This window comes from Mauremys reevesii, linkage group 2 (assembly GCF_016161935.1).
Source record: "Mauremys reevesii isolate NIE-2019 linkage group 2, ASM1616193v1, whole genome shotgun sequence".
NCBI classification, from domain to species: Eukaryota; Metazoa; Chordata; order Testudines; family Geoemydidae; genus Mauremys; species Mauremys reevesii.
In genome coordinates this window covers 9,522,295-9,539,163 of record NC_052624.1, presented here as the reverse complement: position 1 = coordinate 9,539,163, position 16,869 = coordinate 9,522,295, and the positions used below count along the sequence as shown (strand labels likewise).

Genomic DNA, 16,869 nt, shown 5'->3' with positions numbered 1-16,869 from the left:
TGTCACCCTACTCAACAGGCTCAGTAGGCTTCAGCTGCTGTACCTGGCTCATTCCCAGCCTCTACTTCTCTTCCAGCCCTCAGCTCACCAGTGGGTCACGTTATTTTCAGACACACACAGCTCAGATGGCAGCATTTATACTGGCTCCTGCAAGCCCATAGAAATAATGCACACAAGGGTTTATCTTTTCAGTGTTTTCAGGTTTACTGCTCATTTGTTTTCACTTAACTCTGGGTTAAACAAACTAGATGATCATAGTGGTCCCGTCTGGTCTTAAAATCTATGAATCCCAGTTTTAACTCAGTGGCTCGTCACTTGCTACTCACTAAATCGTAAGTTAAATCTATATGGCTCCATACTGAGTGGCAGGACAAGATCAGCAATGAAGATATTTATAGAGATAACTCTGTTACGAAGCTTCTGCAGGAGCCAGCCATAAAGATGAATTCAGCCCCTGAGAGTGCTGGTAAAGTTGGTAACACTGAACTCATCAACTGCCTCCATCGCCACTGGTTCAGTTTCAGCATCTTTCCTGTGTTGTCCATCATTTCTTCTGTAAGCTACTTTGAGGTAGCGTTTTCCATGCAGCACCTAGGATTCCTATGGGCGCTGTCACAATGTATGAAATCATTGATCTTCTGGAACAGGAGGCATTTATTGAAGAAAGCAACAACAATTACAGTCACAAACAAATAGGTTTCCACACAGCTTGAGTTCCAGCTTTGTCTCCCTTGTTTACCATGGAACACACCTTTTCTTGTGACTGAATAATATACTGCCCATAAACATTATTTGTATTGTGGTAGCACCATTGTGCTAAGCGTTGAACAAACAAATAACAGGAAGACAGGCCTTGCCCGGAGGAGCTTACAATCTAAGTCTAAGACAAGGCAACAGGTGGAACAGAGATGGTAGGAGGGAGCACAAGAGACTAGTGAGACTCATGAACAGTGGAATAAGCAGCTGCCACAGCACATCAACCGCTAACCATTGTGAAGTGTTTTATAGGCATTGTGGAGAGGTTTAAGGAGAGATTTCAAACAGAATAATGTAGTGACCTTTCGGATTTTTATAGGGAGCCCCTTCCATGCCAGTGGCAAAGCTTGAGAGAATGCACAATGGAGCTTAACATATGATCAATCAAAGGCAGTGTCATTAGTGGAGCAGGGATGGAGTCAACATCTTTCTAGTATACAGGAGTAATAGGTCAGACAAGGATGGATCGGCCTTAAAAGTAAAGCGAAGTAGCTTGTGCTCGGTGTGGTGAAAAAGGGGAGCCCTTGGAGGGTTACAAAGGATGGGGAGAGGGGATGTGGTATAAACTGATGGGCCGGGAAGATCTTTGCAGCAGCATTTTGAATAAATGTAAGTGGTCCAAGGAGGGATTTGTTGATCTTTTTGACAAAATTGCCAAACTTTGCTATAAAATAATCAATAGTAATTGTGTTTGGGTTAATAGCTGCCCAGGCTGGATTTGACTGCGCCCACACACAATAATTATCAAATAATCAACTATTCTTCAGTCCTACATGGCCACTATTAACCAATTTATCTAGGTACTTACGTGGCCCTTAGCATAATAGTATCGGAGTGCCTCTCAAGTTATTAATAAAAATGACAAGGAACAAAAATATATTTCTCCCTTCTTCTTTTCCACTCAGCTCAGTATGACTGACCTCAGCACAAGGTATTATTTGTAGGTCATACAAGGAGAGGGTTTTCAATGGAAAAGTCTTTTCCCCCCGGCAGAAATTTTAATATCAAATAATTTCAGCAAAAAACAAATATTTCAGTTTTCAGACAAAATGTTTCTGATTTGGGGCTTTTGGCTTTTCCAGGAAAAGATCAAAGTTTTCTGCCAAAAGCAAAAATGTTTAAGTTGAAAATCCAATTTTCTGTTGAAAAATAGTTTTGAAGGAAAATATTGTCCCGTCCAAATTATTTCTTAGGATTTCCTCCCTTCCATCCTCACTGTCCAGCACAGTCAGCTTCTAAATCATACCACAGGCCAGGAAAGAATACGCTGGGTGTGCCTGAGCTGTTTCACGTTTTGAACAGCATTGCAAACTGATAAGAAGCAAGGGAGTCAGTGCTATGTAAACTATCTATGACCGGTGGGTTGTGTTTTCCTAAGGGTAGATGTCATAAAATCATTTACATTATCAAATAGTTAAGGGTTTGTGAACTCTCAAGGGTCATTTGTTTAAAACACTAGCACTGCTGTATGCTAGACACATGTTACAGACAAGAAGCACCATCTCTGTCAGTGCCTTATGTGTCATGTCCATGGGCTGTCATGACACACTGGAGACAGTGTTTCAAGGAACAAGATTAATAATCATGAGCACAAGCTCCAGCTGGTATAAATCAGTAGAGTACCATTGACTGTGATGGACTTCACTGATTTATATCAGTTGAAGATCTGGCCCCATGTTTTCATCAGCTATTCCTTCCCTTTGTTAACCATGGATAAGGATACGATTTTGTCACAGAAGTCACAGATTCCGTGACTTTAACGGACCTCTGTGACGACTTTGGTTTCAGCCCCCACCAGAGAGGCAAGGCTGGAGCAGCTGTCTGCTCCCACCACAGGAGCAGTAGCAGGGCTGGAGCAGCCCCCAGTTAACACTCTGAAATTTGGTAGGTTCTTGTCCCGAGACCAGGCCCAGTATTTTCAGGATTACTAGACACCTGGAAGCCCTCAGGGGCATAGAAGTGACACCACCCCTCATGTTCTGGGAAGACCTTTCATAATTGCAAAATTTTCATTATCCCTATAATTAGTCCTTTGAGTACAATGATCCAAACAAATAAGGTGGAGTAATACCTGTTAGGAGGCTTATTCCTTCACCCTCTCACTTCCGTGGTCCTTCTCACATGAACAGAGAGCAACAATACCCGAAGTCCGAAGGTGCAAACAATTCAATGTTTATTGGGGTGAACTTCCAGCAAGTATGACTCCAGTTTCCTTCCTCAGTGTCCCCCTTCCCAGCTCTGACACCACAGGGCCTTGCCTGTGTCCCTGTTCCTATCCCTCCCCCCACGATTCCAATTCCCCCACCCCCAGTCCCTGTTCCCATTCTCCCCCTTACTTCCTGATTGACTGCAGACTATATAATAAAACTTGAGTTTTGCTTAGCTATACCTTAACCAATCATTTTACTGAAATTTAACTAATCAATCCTAACATATTGTAACATAATTCTCTAACCAATTATATCCCACCACCTTAATTGGTTTACACCCAACAAAATTAATTATACAGCAGACAATCACAGAACCCAACAGAGATTATACAGACTAACAATAAGGAAGTGGAGACTACAGTGATAGAACAATACAGAAATGAGGAGTTCACGTCCCAGCTATTGATAGGTGAGTTCTTGCCAGACAGGATGCTATCAAACTAAGTTTCCTTTTACATCTTCTAGGCTCTTCCCTTTCTCTGGAGGTGATAGGAATATCAGGACAGGATTGTATTCCCAACAGCCCAATAGCACCTTATTTCAATGTCACTAGTTTGGAATGTGAGGATGTGACCATACACTTCCCAGTTTATGGCTGGCGTCTGCCGCTTAGCTGAAGGCCTTAGCCTAAGAACCAGGCCTCAGACTGTCACAGTGAGAGAAGGCCCTTACACAGACAGACAGTGATTTTGATTCTTTTTTTTATACCTCTATAACTAACTAAGTGATAAGAATATACCTAAATTCTTAAAGTATAGGCCTTTGCAGGCAAGCCTGAATATCTATATCCCAACAATACCATCCTGTAATAATGTCCTGCACCATTACATGTGTACACTCATTCTGTCCTTGTGGAGGACTCAAAGGGACAGATCCTAGTCTGAATCCAGTATGCCAATAGTTCTCTTGCATTTCTGCCTAATAGTCCTATTCTATGACCTTACTGTCATCTTAACGTAAGCTTGCAGAATACATGTCCTCCTTCAAATCCATTCTTAAAACTCATTTGCCTACAAAAAAAACTTGACAACAGTTAGGCTGCTGGTATGCTGAGACTACATGCTGACTAGGGTGACCAGACAGGAAATGTGAAAAATCTGGACAGGGAGTGGGGGGTAATAGGAGCCTATATAAGAAAAAGACCCAGAAATTGGGAGTGTCCCTATAAAATTGGGACATCTGGTCATCCTAATGCTGACCAATATTGTCTCATTGTTTCCTTGAGCTCCGCCATCGGTCTGTATCCATCTGTTGTCTCTTGTCATATACTTAGATTGCAACCTCTTTGGGGCAGTGACCCATTTTTTGTTCTGTGTTTTGTGCAGCACCTAAGACAGTGGGGTCCTGGTCTGTGACTGGGGGGTCTTAGGTGCGTCTGCATTGCAAAAATAAGTACTACTAATAATGTTATGGTATTTATGTTTGTGCTGCATTTGCATTTCGTGACTCTGGCCAAGACAGGAAGCTGAACTATTGTAAGAGATGTTGTGGTTGTATTATTCTCAGCGAGGCCAGACATACCAGAAACCTCAGCCTCTCCTTATGAGATATGAAGTTTCTCACTATTGGTAATATTTGAATTACACTGGCACCAGGGGTGACCCTAACCAAGACCAGAGCCCCATTGTGCCAGGCACTGTATAAACAGATTACTCCCTGCCCTGAATATGTAACTTACAATGGAAGTAAACAGAGGGTGCATTTACAGACGGGGAACTCAGGCACGGGCAGATCAAGTGGCCACATAGAAAGTCAGCCCAGACCTCCTAAATGCCAGTCTGGTGCTTTAACCACCAGGCCATCCTTCCTGGGGTGAGGTTAAGCATAAGCATTGAGATTTTGGGGTTCTTTATCCAAACTGACCCTCAATTTTGAATCTTTAGAAGTTCGTCCATCACTGTAATGCCAAATATTGGTTTGAATTGGTGTCCACTTCAGGGCTAGACTTTGTCCATTGCCTTTAGTCTGGAGGAATACAGACGTGAGATAAGACCTAGGCAGTGGCGGATTAGGCACTGGGCTAATGGGGCCCATGCATGCCCAGGGGCCTTGGCCAATTGGGGCGCCCCAGAAAAATGAGTGCCCCTGTGCCCTGACCTGCTCTGCCTACCCAGCGCTCCTGCTGGGGAATGAGGGAAACCCCTGTGCCCTGACCCTACTCCCTGGCAGGAGCGCCGGGCGGGTGGAATGGGACAAGCCTCTGCACCCCGAGCCCACTTCCCAGCAGGAGCGGGGGGTGGGCAGGGGAGAGGGGAATGCAGGCAGAAGGGGGTGGGTAGGGACCTCCACTTGCTCTGGCCCACGGCCCCACAAAAGCTTAATCTGCCTTCGGACCTAGGTCCCTAGAATTGTGTATTTCTTGTACACCCCAAGCTGCCATTACAGAAAAAGGGAGTTTAGAATCTTGAGGGATTGCATTCTTGGCTTTGTGAATTCCAAAAACATGTGAACTACAAAAGGAAGTAGAGAAAACTTCTAAGAACGTGAGATTCCCTTAAACCAAGAGAGAGAAACGTTGGCCTTTGACATTTATACCAAGACCTCAGAGTCTGATGTCTGAATCAGAGGCTCAGCTGCTGTAGTGACCTCCAGGAAGCAGCAGCTTTTTGCAGCTCGCTTTGTTCTTTTCGCTTCTCATCACAACAGCATCAAATCACTCACGCTTCCAGCCCCAGAACAAAGTGATAAAAATAAACTTTTCTTTACAAGTTCACCTCCAGCCTACATCTGAGAGCTTCTCTGGGAGTAAAAGCCCTGCATTTGGGCCTCCTGTGTGCAAACTAGTAGGCAAAGCTTGATAAAAGCTTAGCTCAGAAGTGTGAACATGAACTGAGGGTGGTGAACCACACATCACTGTGCGGAGGGAAAACCGGAGTTGAATAAGTCATATTCCCCAGTTGTTTCATTAGTTCTTTATTTATTTACTAAATTTACAGTGTATTTGTATTACAGTAACAACTAAAGGCCCCATCTTAGCTTGCAGCTCCATTGTGCTAGATAGTGCCACTCTGCCTCAGTTTCTCTCTCTGTTAAAATGGGAAAAAGATTTCTCAGTAAAGTGCTCTAAGATCCTTTTGATGGGAAGCGTTGTCTGAGAGCCAGGTGTTACTGTTCAGTGGTACTGAAGACTAACAAATGAACAAGAAATTAGAAACTCAAAGGTATGGGTAAATAACCCAAGCAAACCACAGAACGAAATAAGTATCTGTTGCTTCAGCTAATGAGATAAGAAACAAGAAACTGAAACCACCAAAAAACCCTCTAAGTGGAGGGGATTGCCTTTAGCAGGAAATACATGACTCAGTAATTCATATGATGGAATCTATGACAACGCTGCACATATGAAGCACTGAAATATACATGTCATTCAGAGGGAGAGAGACAGCACTGCATACTGACTGCCAGGGTCCAATTAGGAATGGATTTTTCACCTCCAAGTGAAATGTTACGGTTGTAATTTAAACCCCTATAAAAGTAATGGAACTAATGAAAGTGCAGGCATGGCTTGACTTCTGGATGGTAGGACAGGGAAAACATTTTGGGCTATGTAATCTGCATGCAGCTACTGCAGCGTGCTAGAGAATAACAGTTTCAGATCTGTACGAGTGCATCACAGATCTCTGGGCGCTAGTACAATGCAAATAATAAATAAGAATCAGTTATTTGATTGCTACTCATGAGTAGCGGCTATCGCCGCAGAAGTTGGGATCAGTTTGGGAATACTTCAGAAACAGGAAAAATGCCTGCAGTTGCCACCAATAGTATTGACAATGAATAATTTGCTCCGCCGTGCTCAGTCGATGTGACGATTCTGCAAGGGGAAGAGCACCCATTTGTGAGCTGAGGATGTTCCGTGCTTTCTGAGTCAGGACCTGACATTCGGGATTTGATGCAGTTCTGTTAAACGCCCAAAGGTTCAGATGTTTATTCAAAACAGGTTAATCTGTTTGGTCTGCAGACCTGGGCTAGAAGTCCTGGTAGAACAGGCATTAGGTATCTGAAAGCAAGAAATGCTAGTGAGGCAAGAAATACTATGAGAGCAGTTTTCCTTGGGATACATTGGGCCCTCCTGTGGTCAGTCCCAGCAGGACCCAGGTGTACAGAGGTGTGAGCTAAGTAGACATTTTGAACCTCTAACAAAGATCACCCTGAGTTTTGTCTAGTTTGGGTGGAAGTTGGAAAGGGTGGCTTTTATGGTTCCTGAACCTGTTCTTCCAGCTCAAAAGATTACCGTGCACATGACTTGCTTATATGTGGCAGTGACCGGATGCCTGGGATGGACCACCCCAAGAATGCCACACTCAGGCAGACAGCAAGAAATGGGGCAGACAGTCCCCCAAAATTGGGGGGTTTATTCTATAATTAGATTCACCAACCAGTAACTAAGAACTTCCGTAGCGCCACACTGGTTAACAAGAAACCTTTAGGCATTCCAGCCCTTGGTTCCTATCCAGACAAACTGCTCTAATATAGTGAGAGGTTACTGAAAACCCAACTCACCATATGTGAGGTTCTACCATTCCTAAAGGATCAGACACTTACCCCCTGGTCAATATATATTTCAAATCTTACCCAAATATCACACTGCCAGTCAATCGCTTGTAAACTAACTAAACATTTATGAATAAAAGAAGAGCATTGTTAAATGGTTAAAAGATTATATACTGTGATAGATCCAGGCCAGTTGGGTACAGCAGAATAGCAGAAGGCAGATATACTGGCCACTGGATTAACAGTTTTCTGTTCCCTGACTGACCAGAGCAGGGGCCGCGCCAGGCTCATGAGAACACCTGACTCTAATTAAGCTGTAAAGAGTCAGGTGAGGCCATTCAGTTGATGTGACCACCTGACTCTAATTAAGGCCCTGCTGATACTATACAAAGGGCTCACTCCAGTCAGGCAGGGGAGTCGGGGAGCCAGAGGAGAGGAAGTGCGGCTGAAGGGCTGGTTACTGAAGACACCCTCAAACCATCGTTAAGGGAGCCCTAAGGTAAGGGTGAAGAAGGGAGAAGCAGGAGAGCTGTGGGGAAGTGGCCCAGGGAAATGTAGCAACTCTGGCAGTGAAAGGTTGGCTGCTAACAACTGCTACCATTAGGATCCCTGGGCTGGAACCCGGAGTAGAGGGCGGGCCCGGGTTCCCCCCAACCCACCACTACAGGAACATCTCCTGGAAGGGGAAGTCAAGTCCCTGTCAGGACAGGAGGCTGAACAGAAACTGTGGGAGTTCTCTCACCAACCTCCTTGCAGGCCTATGATGAAAAGGGCTCAGTAGACTGTAACCCTGGTCCTAGAGAGAGAGAAGGGCTACGTGGAGGGTCACAGTGAGCCACTGAGGCTAAGCATAAACCGCCTAGAAGCGCAGGACCCACAGGAGCAAGGTCAGAGCTTTGCCACAATACATTACAAGGTCCTTATATCAGACTTGTAGTGGTGATGGGTGAGTCTAATGACTTGCAAAAGTCTCTGGAAACATCCCGAAAGGTTAGAATCCAAAGGCAGATTAGATGTAGTCTGCTAGAATCTTTCCATGCCTTTTCTAAGGCATTCCAAGTAACTACTTGGAAGATCTCAGTCCCTCAGCTGAAACTTTCCCTCTTTAAAGTTCAGCAGACTAGAGATGCAGAATCGTACTCAAGGTTCAGTATTTATAGCTTCCTAGCAGGCTGACAAGAACTTGTCATAGCAAGGCTTTCCTCCAGGGAAGAATAGGCACTGCAGATAGTTTGTGGCCCTTCATTGTTAAACTATGACCCTTGCTTTGAAGTTAATCTTCTATTTCCTCTGCATACACAGGTAAACTAGTTTCACTCATTTACATAAGGCAATTAGCCAATCCTTCATTATAGCAGGATCGATAAGTTGAAAATATAAGTAATATTATTAATTTCCTGGGGTGTCTCACATCTTTGATCTTAAGGTTAACTAAATACAGTTGCATACATGATGAGAAGGCAATTAAGACATGAAAAAGATTTAGCATCCAAAAGCTAATTTGATTAGATTGGTAAACTTCTAACAGGATATAGGTAAACACAGACAAATACACTTAGCAATTATTCTTTGCTTCTTATCAATACAAAGTGAATGAGTTGGGGTTTGCTAGCTTAATTAGCATATCTTTGATACCCATACATAAGTGGATTGTCTTGATTACAACTGCAAGGCCTCTTGTTAAGTTGTTATGGGTCATAGACAGGTTAGTTGATTTGCCAGCGCTACAGTGTCCAAGAATTCTTACTCCTCCAGAACACATGTTAAAGCATGCGGGACAACCTGTGGGCATCTGTTGTTTTCCTACAGCCAAATCGGAGGTCCTTAGTCCTCACTCAAACAACACTCCCATTGACTTCCATGGCTTTTGCTTGAGTAGAGCAGAAAGGCTGGGTGTGGGGGTAAGGCTTTGTCTGTAACTCTAGCGACTATGTCTGGTCGTGGTAAGGGAGGCAAGGGTCTTGGGAAAGGAGGCGCTAAGTGCCATAGGAAGGTTTTTTTTTTTTAAGGGGGGAGGGATAGCTCAGTGGTTTGAGCATTGGCCTGCTAAACCCAGGGTTGTGAGTTCAATCCTTGAGGGGGCCATTTAGGGATTTCAGGATTGGCCCTGCTTTGAGCAGGGGGTTGGACAAGATGATCTCTTGAGGTCCCTTCCAACCCTAATAATCTATGATTCTATGAAGGCCCTGGAAGGGACACGGGGAAGCTCTTGCATAATTGTCGCCTTGGGCAAACGATTTCATAGTTCTCTTCCTTTAGCCCCCACACCTGTAAAATGGGAACAATCATGCTTCTCTTGTCTGTTTAGATATAGAAACACTCCCGGGGCGGGGACTGTCGCAAACTATGTATCTGTCCAGTGCCGCACACGACGGGGCCCGGACTGCAGGTGCTATTATAATACCAGTACTAAATAATAGCTAAGGAGGTCGGGATTTGGCCCCGATTGTTGTAAAATTCATGATCTGGAATTTAAATTGGCAAATGATGCCTGGTTTTTTGAACATCAATTCAACGTGCTCATCGTGTAATCATCCTGCTCTTTCCCTTCTAGGTAATGTGACCAGGAACTGCACAAGCCAAGGCTGGGCAGACATGTATCCTGCCACCTATGCAGCAGCTTGTGGGTACGATAACAACAGCACTCCAGTAGAAGAGGTCTGTAAAGCCCTGATGAGCAGAATTCAATATGGCTGTTTCCTCAGAGGTGCAGAGAGGAATCCCTTGACTGCCTCACCTCATTTTTCCCTTCCACTCCCTGATCCTCAAGGTCTAACAAGAAGGTCACTGTCCTTCCGACCAAGATCACCTGGAAATAGAGCTCAAGCATTCCTGCTAGTCAGCGTTGACACCGAAGAACCCGATGTTGAGCACCTGCAAAATCCCATTGACTTCAGTGGGAGTTGCAGGTACTCCACACCTCTGGAAATCAGGCATCTGCCTATTTACAGAGATAGCTGCCTCACTGTAGATATCCAGGTCTGAACATTTTCAGCCATAATGCCTTTCCCCCTAAAGTACTTGACAAACTACGGTCGCCCTCTAGACAGAGTCCATTTGCCAGCATTACCTTCGTTAAGTAGATACGATGACCTCAGTATTTGCAGTATTACCTAAATGTCCTGTAGTTGCAGGGTCTGCTGAAGGTGTACATTAGCACAGATCTATTGATATCAGTGGAGCGATGCTGATAAAGCTAAGAATCTCCAAAGCTGTAGGGAATACCTAAGGCCTGGCAAGTATTCAAGTAACATTATTCAGTTTTCTAAGAAAACTGTCAAGTGTTTTGGAGTGTTTCTATGTGAGTAATTAATGGTATAGATATTAATATAAATGTGTGTGTGCTGGTATATGTGTGTGTGGGTATATATATATTACATAGGAATTATATTGGTAACAGAACAAGATGGAGCATTGGACATTATATGTTGGGACATATGGTCTCTACATGCCATCCCTCTGTATTAAAAGTGGAGGTGGTCACATAATGTGTAGCAGACTTCCATGTGCAGCATTTAGCCAAAGGGTTGAACTTGGTCCCTCACTGGAATAAACCAGTCATTGCCAGCGTACACAGGGAGACCTGGATTGAGGTTTTCAAAGATGACTAGGAAATGTAGCCGCCTAACTCCCATTGAAATTCATGGGAGCTGTGGGGCTAAATCCTCTAGTCAACTTTGAAAATCTTTGCCTTGGAGTCAGCCGGTAGGCTGTACTAGCAGAGCAGGGGAGGTGACTGGTTCCATGCTTTTGTCTCACATAAACACAGCCCCACTGTGTGCATGTGTTTCCCTGCATTACTGCCTGTGTCAGCATAAGTGAGTGCTAGGCAACAGGAGGCTTGGTAATAAAAGGATCTCTATATTGACAGACACTTGTATCCCAGCCCTACTGCTCCTAAGTCTCTCCCAGTACTCCCACATTGCAGAGACAATCAAGTGATTACATGGAAAATCTCAAGAGGGCTTAGCCAGCCTTAATACCGGCCAAATCAGACAGAACACGCTAAAGGAGATTTGCACAAAGACCATCAGGGCCCTATTGAAGAGACCAGCCAGAGCGTCACCTCTTCAAGTGTCTTGTTTCTAAGATCAAAACTTAAGGCCCGGGCTCCAAGTTTTGAAACCCATTGTTACGGCTCAGGAATGCAAAGGGCCTCCTCTAAGAACGCTAGTTTGTGTTCTGAGCACAAGGGGATTTTGGGAATTCCTGTTACCAGCTTTGAAGACCCAGTGGATTGCAGAATTGCATAAATGCCTTGTTACCAAGAGAACACATATTGTGTTCTTTTAATTCTCTCTTAATTATTTTCTTTTGACTCACACCGCTTTGTGATGCCGCTTGAGCCAAAATGTGGCTTAGGCACTAACATGCTGTACGTTACTCAGCTGTGAAGATGAATAGAAGTGATTTGTTGAGTTGGCTATCGCTTTTGGGGGGCGGGAGAGGGAGGATTGGAAAGAGGGAGGAAGCCAGAGTGTATCAGCCAGTGAGACATGAGCTCCACCCTAGGGTGATAGTGATCCAGGCTTGAAACGTCTCCTGAATTTTTAATGTCTACTAAGCACAACTCAAAAACAACATGAAAAGTATGAAATATGCATAAGGACTTTTTGGAAGACTTTGTTCCTGAACTCTGGCAGCCCACGGAATGTGGAATGTACGAGCATCAAAGTGGTGTACTTGTGATCCCTATGGCTATACAGCCATATCTGTGGCCTGATTTTTCAAAATGTTTGCATTTGCAAACACTGGCCCATTTTGCATTCATTATTTGGATGGGTATGTGCAAACTCCCAGTTTTGTGCATGTATGGGTAACATGGGATAGATCACTTCATCTATGTTCTGTTCATTCCCTCTAAAGCACCTGGCATTGGCCGCTGTCGGAAGACAGGATACTGGGCTAGATGGACCTCTGGTCTGACCCAGTATGGCTGTTCTTCTGTTCTTATATGGCTAGATTCATAGATTCCAAAGCTAGAAGGGACCATTGTGATCATCTGGTCTGACCTCCCGTATCACACAGGCCATAAAACTTCCCCAGAATAATTCCTTTTGAACCAGAACATCTATTTTAAAAAAAATCCAATCTTGATCTAAAAATTACCAATGATGGAGAATCCACCATAACCCTTGGTGAAGTGTTCCAGTGATTAATCACACTCACTATTGAGTGCATTGAATGTGAGTGTAAATGTGGCCTACAAATGTAGAGTAAATCAGTCCCCTGGTGTTCTACAGAATCGTTACAGTTGCTGAATGCATTTTGGGAGCAACACTACTCACAGAGTTAATACTGCTAATACTGTGTTATATCACATTTCATCTGATGTCCTCAACGCTCTTTACAAACATCAATGGACTCATTCTGATTTCAGTTACACTGGGGTAAATGTGGAAGTTACTCAGTTGAAGTTAACGTAGTTATCTCTGTAATTACCCTGGCATAATAGAGATCAGAATCTGGTCCACGCTAATTCATCTCACAACCCTCCTGTGATATAAGTGGTGGTGTTCCCAAGGAACTGGAGACATGGAGAGATTAAACAAATTGCCTAACATCAAACAGAGAGTCAATGGCAGAGTCAGAACCCAGGAGTCCTGATGTGCAATCCCTAGCTTTCATTAACAGAACATAATCCCTTTCTCTTTTAGTCTGAGTAATGGTTTAGCGACCCAAGCACAGGACTCAGCAAAGTTCCCAATTCCCTCTGTGGCCTTGGGTAGATCATGTTAACTATGTCTTGGTTTCCCGATCTGTAGAGTTGGGGGTGAGAATGCTGACACACCTCCTCACCTGGACTACATCTGCCATTATCCACCAGGTTCAGAGACTCCGTGGATGTGCCACCTCCCCTCTGCAGGAGGGGAAACTGTGGTGCATCATGGAACATGTAGTCCAATTGGGGAGCCCAGCCTATAGAGGAGAATGGAAACATGAAGCAACCAAACTACAACTCCTATGAAGCACCACATAAGCATTTCTGAATCAAAATTTTTCAGCCAACATATTCTGGGTTTTTGTTTTTTGACAAAAAGTCATTTTTTCTGTAGAAATAAAAACACATTTTCATCCCAGCTCTGTCCCCAGTCTGTATTAACTAAATGAAACCATCTCACACCCAGTGTTAGTGGATAAGCCAAAGTGATCTGTTGCCAATGCCCTGTATTACTGAGTCTAAAGCATTCCTCTTCTGCATAAATGTCACCATGTAGCCACTTCTATGGTTAAATAAATAACACTGGGCCCTTTTCCTTGTAAAATCACTGCATAGTTAGGGCCTGATCCAAGACCTCTTGGGATCGATGGGATTGTTTCCATTTGCGTCAATGGGTTTTAGATCATGGCTTCTGCCATTTTACACCTGAAAAGAAAGGGTGTTTGTACCATGGGGAGCTAGGAATTAGTGAGTGATATTGTATGACGTGTTTATTAAGAAGGAATCTTTGATAGCTCCTAAAAGACCTAAGCATTGCTTCTTTTCTCTGTCAGCAGACGACGTTCTATGGCACAGTGAAGACCGGTTACACCATCGGACATAGTTTATCTCTCATTGCTCTCACTGCTGCTATGATCATTTTGTGCCTCTTCAGGTGAGAACCTGGCCGTGGAGGGGAAGGGAACGTACAGGGGTGGGGAAACAGATTGTTTAATTCCGAGGACCTCAGCAGATTCTTGGCTATAGGCTGCGAGCGCCTTGCATTTGGAATGCCCAGCAACCTCTTTCAAGAGCGAGGTGGCTGGTGGTAGTGGAGGGACAAATATGGTTGAAGTAGCTCGAAGAAGGACGCGGTCACACATTTTGGGGTGACACATCCGTGTGGCATTTGAACTGCACCATTGGCATTGGGACATGCATGCCCCATCCTGTGCTCCACAGAGCTCAGTGAAGCAGAGTGCCACCTGTGCCTTAAAAACAGGCAGAGCTGTCCTCCAGCATCTTCTGACCTACTTTAACCGCTGGATATAGAGAAGGGGTTCTCAAACTGGGGGTCGGGACCCCTCAGGGCATTGCGAGGTTATTACATGGGGGGTCATGAGCTGTCAGCCTCCACCTCAAACCCCACTTTGCCTCCAGCATTTATAATGGTGTTAAATATGTTAAAAAGTGTTTTAATGTACAAGGGGGGTCGCACTCAGAGGCTTGCTGTGTGAAAGAGGTCACCAGTACAAAAGTTTGAGAACTACTGAACTAGAGCAATCATACAATATTATGGTGATGGTGCAATATGCCGACCGTGGACGACTCGAGGCTGGGGCTGCTTTTGGAAGCTGGAGGCCCAGTACTGGTCTCTGATTTGCAGCTGTTTCCCTTAGGAAAATGAGCAGAGATCTTAGAGGCTTGCGATGTCCGCCGTGCTTTTATGGAATGGAGAGAGTAGCAGAGAACCAAACAACCTGGAGATGGAAAAGACTTGCTAGATTCTCTAGTCCATCCCCTAAAGCCAGTGCAGAAGGGTCTCTAGTTCTAATGCTTTTCCCCAATCTTGTACCAAGCAACAGGGCTTCCACCATTTCCCTAGGGAGAGTATTCCACAAGCTAAGAGACTCCTTGTACGGAATGAGATATTTTAATGCTCCAGAGTAGTCTGTCCATTGGCTCCAATTGACCTTGCACAGAATTAGAAGACAAGTATATGACAGAAGTGTATGGCAAGGCATGCCCTGCAGCCAGCCATCTGATCTTAACAGATGTTCCTTAAGAAGGTTGTTTAAGGTTGGCTGATTAGTCTGCTTCTTAGTTAAACTAAGACCTGTTTATGCAACTGTGGCAGCACAAAGGGACGTTAAAGCAAGCAGAAACAACCCCCGGAGAATACCACCACTCACAACACCTCCCTGACAAGCACAGAACTTCTACAGGGGCTCTGCGCCACCTCTGCTCCCAGCCCCCTGCTTTGGGGGTGGATTGTGGATGTGGCCACACCGCACTGCACTAGAGCCTACAAGGAACTGTAAGAAGCAGAGCATACATTAGAGCAGCCCTGAGGCTGATGTAACTTACACCTGGGCTGGACTGATACCTTCATGGCTCCAGTGTACAGAGAACCACCTTTGCCCCATGCTCACTTCATCCCTGTCCCCAGCGCAGGAACAGAGTAACTGAGAATCAGACCCATTATGTGGTTTAGGGCTGTAAAACTTGCCCATCTCCAGGATATTAGGCCTGTTGCTTTTAATTGCTGGGAAATGTCACTTGAAAACCCCAGAGTTCCTTGATCCAGATAGATCTTCATAATCTGCTAAAGCTTATGGGATGGAACAAGCCCAGTGTTGCTCTTAATGTCAGTTACCCTAACATATCTTTTAAAATTAAAATATAATCCACATTGCTGTATAAAGTATGCAAATATTTATGAATTTTGGCTAGAGCTGTCAACTTTTTGGCAAAACACTGAAATCAGAAAATATTCTGGATAAAGCAGAAGTTTTTCCCAACACATTCCGGCCAGACGAGTAATGTATTGAGATGAAGTCCTGATGTTTAAAAATGCCATTTCTCTTTCTCTCCCACCCCACAACAGAAAACTGCACTGCACTCGAAATTACATCCACATGCATCTCTTCATGTCTTTCATCATGAGAGCCATTGCAGTCTTCATCAAGGACTTCATCCTCTTTGAGAGCGGCGAATCTGACCACTGCTCTTCGAGCTCAGTAAGTAGCAGTGACCAGTCGATGTTTTCAGATGCCAGCTGGTTTGGTTCGGCTCCCTTAATTGGGGAACAAAATAATGAACCTAGAAAGGCAGGCAGGGAAATACTGGGGGATGCTTTTAGTTGTTACCGTGCTGTTTTGGAAAGGAAGCAAAAACCTGCCGGCTTCAACCTAACATCGAGGAAGAGGTCGCAACAGAAATTCCTCACTCAGCAAATGTTACTTTTTAATGATCAGTGGCTGGGTCTCTCCGCTGCGATGATTAAGCAGGGATGATAAATGATGAGAAGAGGTTGGAATTTTCTATACTTTGCACAATCAGGCTACTGAAAAATAGTTTACTGGCCAACCTCCCTGGAGCAGAGGAAAACACCTCCTATTCTCCGCCTGTGGGACTTAATAGTCTAGTCTTCTGTAGGTCTCATTTACTTTGGTCTCATTTCCATTGCTGGGTTTACTGTGTGGTTGCTGCGTGGTATTGGTGGCCTGTGATATAAATCTAGGTGTCCCTTCTGGCCTTAAACTCTCTGACTCTGTGACCATGAAAATGAACTCTTGTCCCGTTCCACCCACCCACTGCTTCCATTGTCCAACCTAGCTCCATGCCTTCTTTCACATGGTCCCTTTCATGCTTGGAACAGCCTCCCAATTAATATTTGCCAAGCAAGCTCCCTCCCAGACCACCCTGAGACCCATCTGTTCCATGACTCGTTACGGAAGTCATGACCGCGCAGTGCTGTCTGTTTGTTCT

At 44.5% G+C, this 16,869-nt stretch overlaps 1 protein-coding gene across 5 annotated transcripts in view; it reads left to right on the top strand.

The window, feature by feature from the left end:
• VIPR1 (vasoactive intestinal peptide receptor 1) overlaps nucleotides 1-16,869 on the top strand; it is a 175,516-nt gene that overhangs the window by 119,869 nt on the left and 38,778 nt on the right. For 2 of the 5 annotated variants that reach the window (XM_039526909.1, XM_039526905.1), the window contains exons 4-7: nucleotides 9,766-9,846; nucleotides 10,012-10,115; nucleotides 13,953-14,053; nucleotides 15,986-16,118. In XM_039526909.1, coding sequence (XP_039382843.1) covers nucleotides 9,766-9,846; nucleotides 10,012-10,115; nucleotides 13,953-14,053; nucleotides 15,986-16,118 — 419 coding nt within the window. The remainder of the gene's footprint in view (nucleotides 1-9,765; nucleotides 9,847-10,011; nucleotides 10,116-13,952; nucleotides 14,054-15,985; nucleotides 16,119-16,869) is intronic. The other 3 variants (XM_039526906.1, XM_039526908.1, XM_039526907.1) reach the window with 3 other exon arrangements.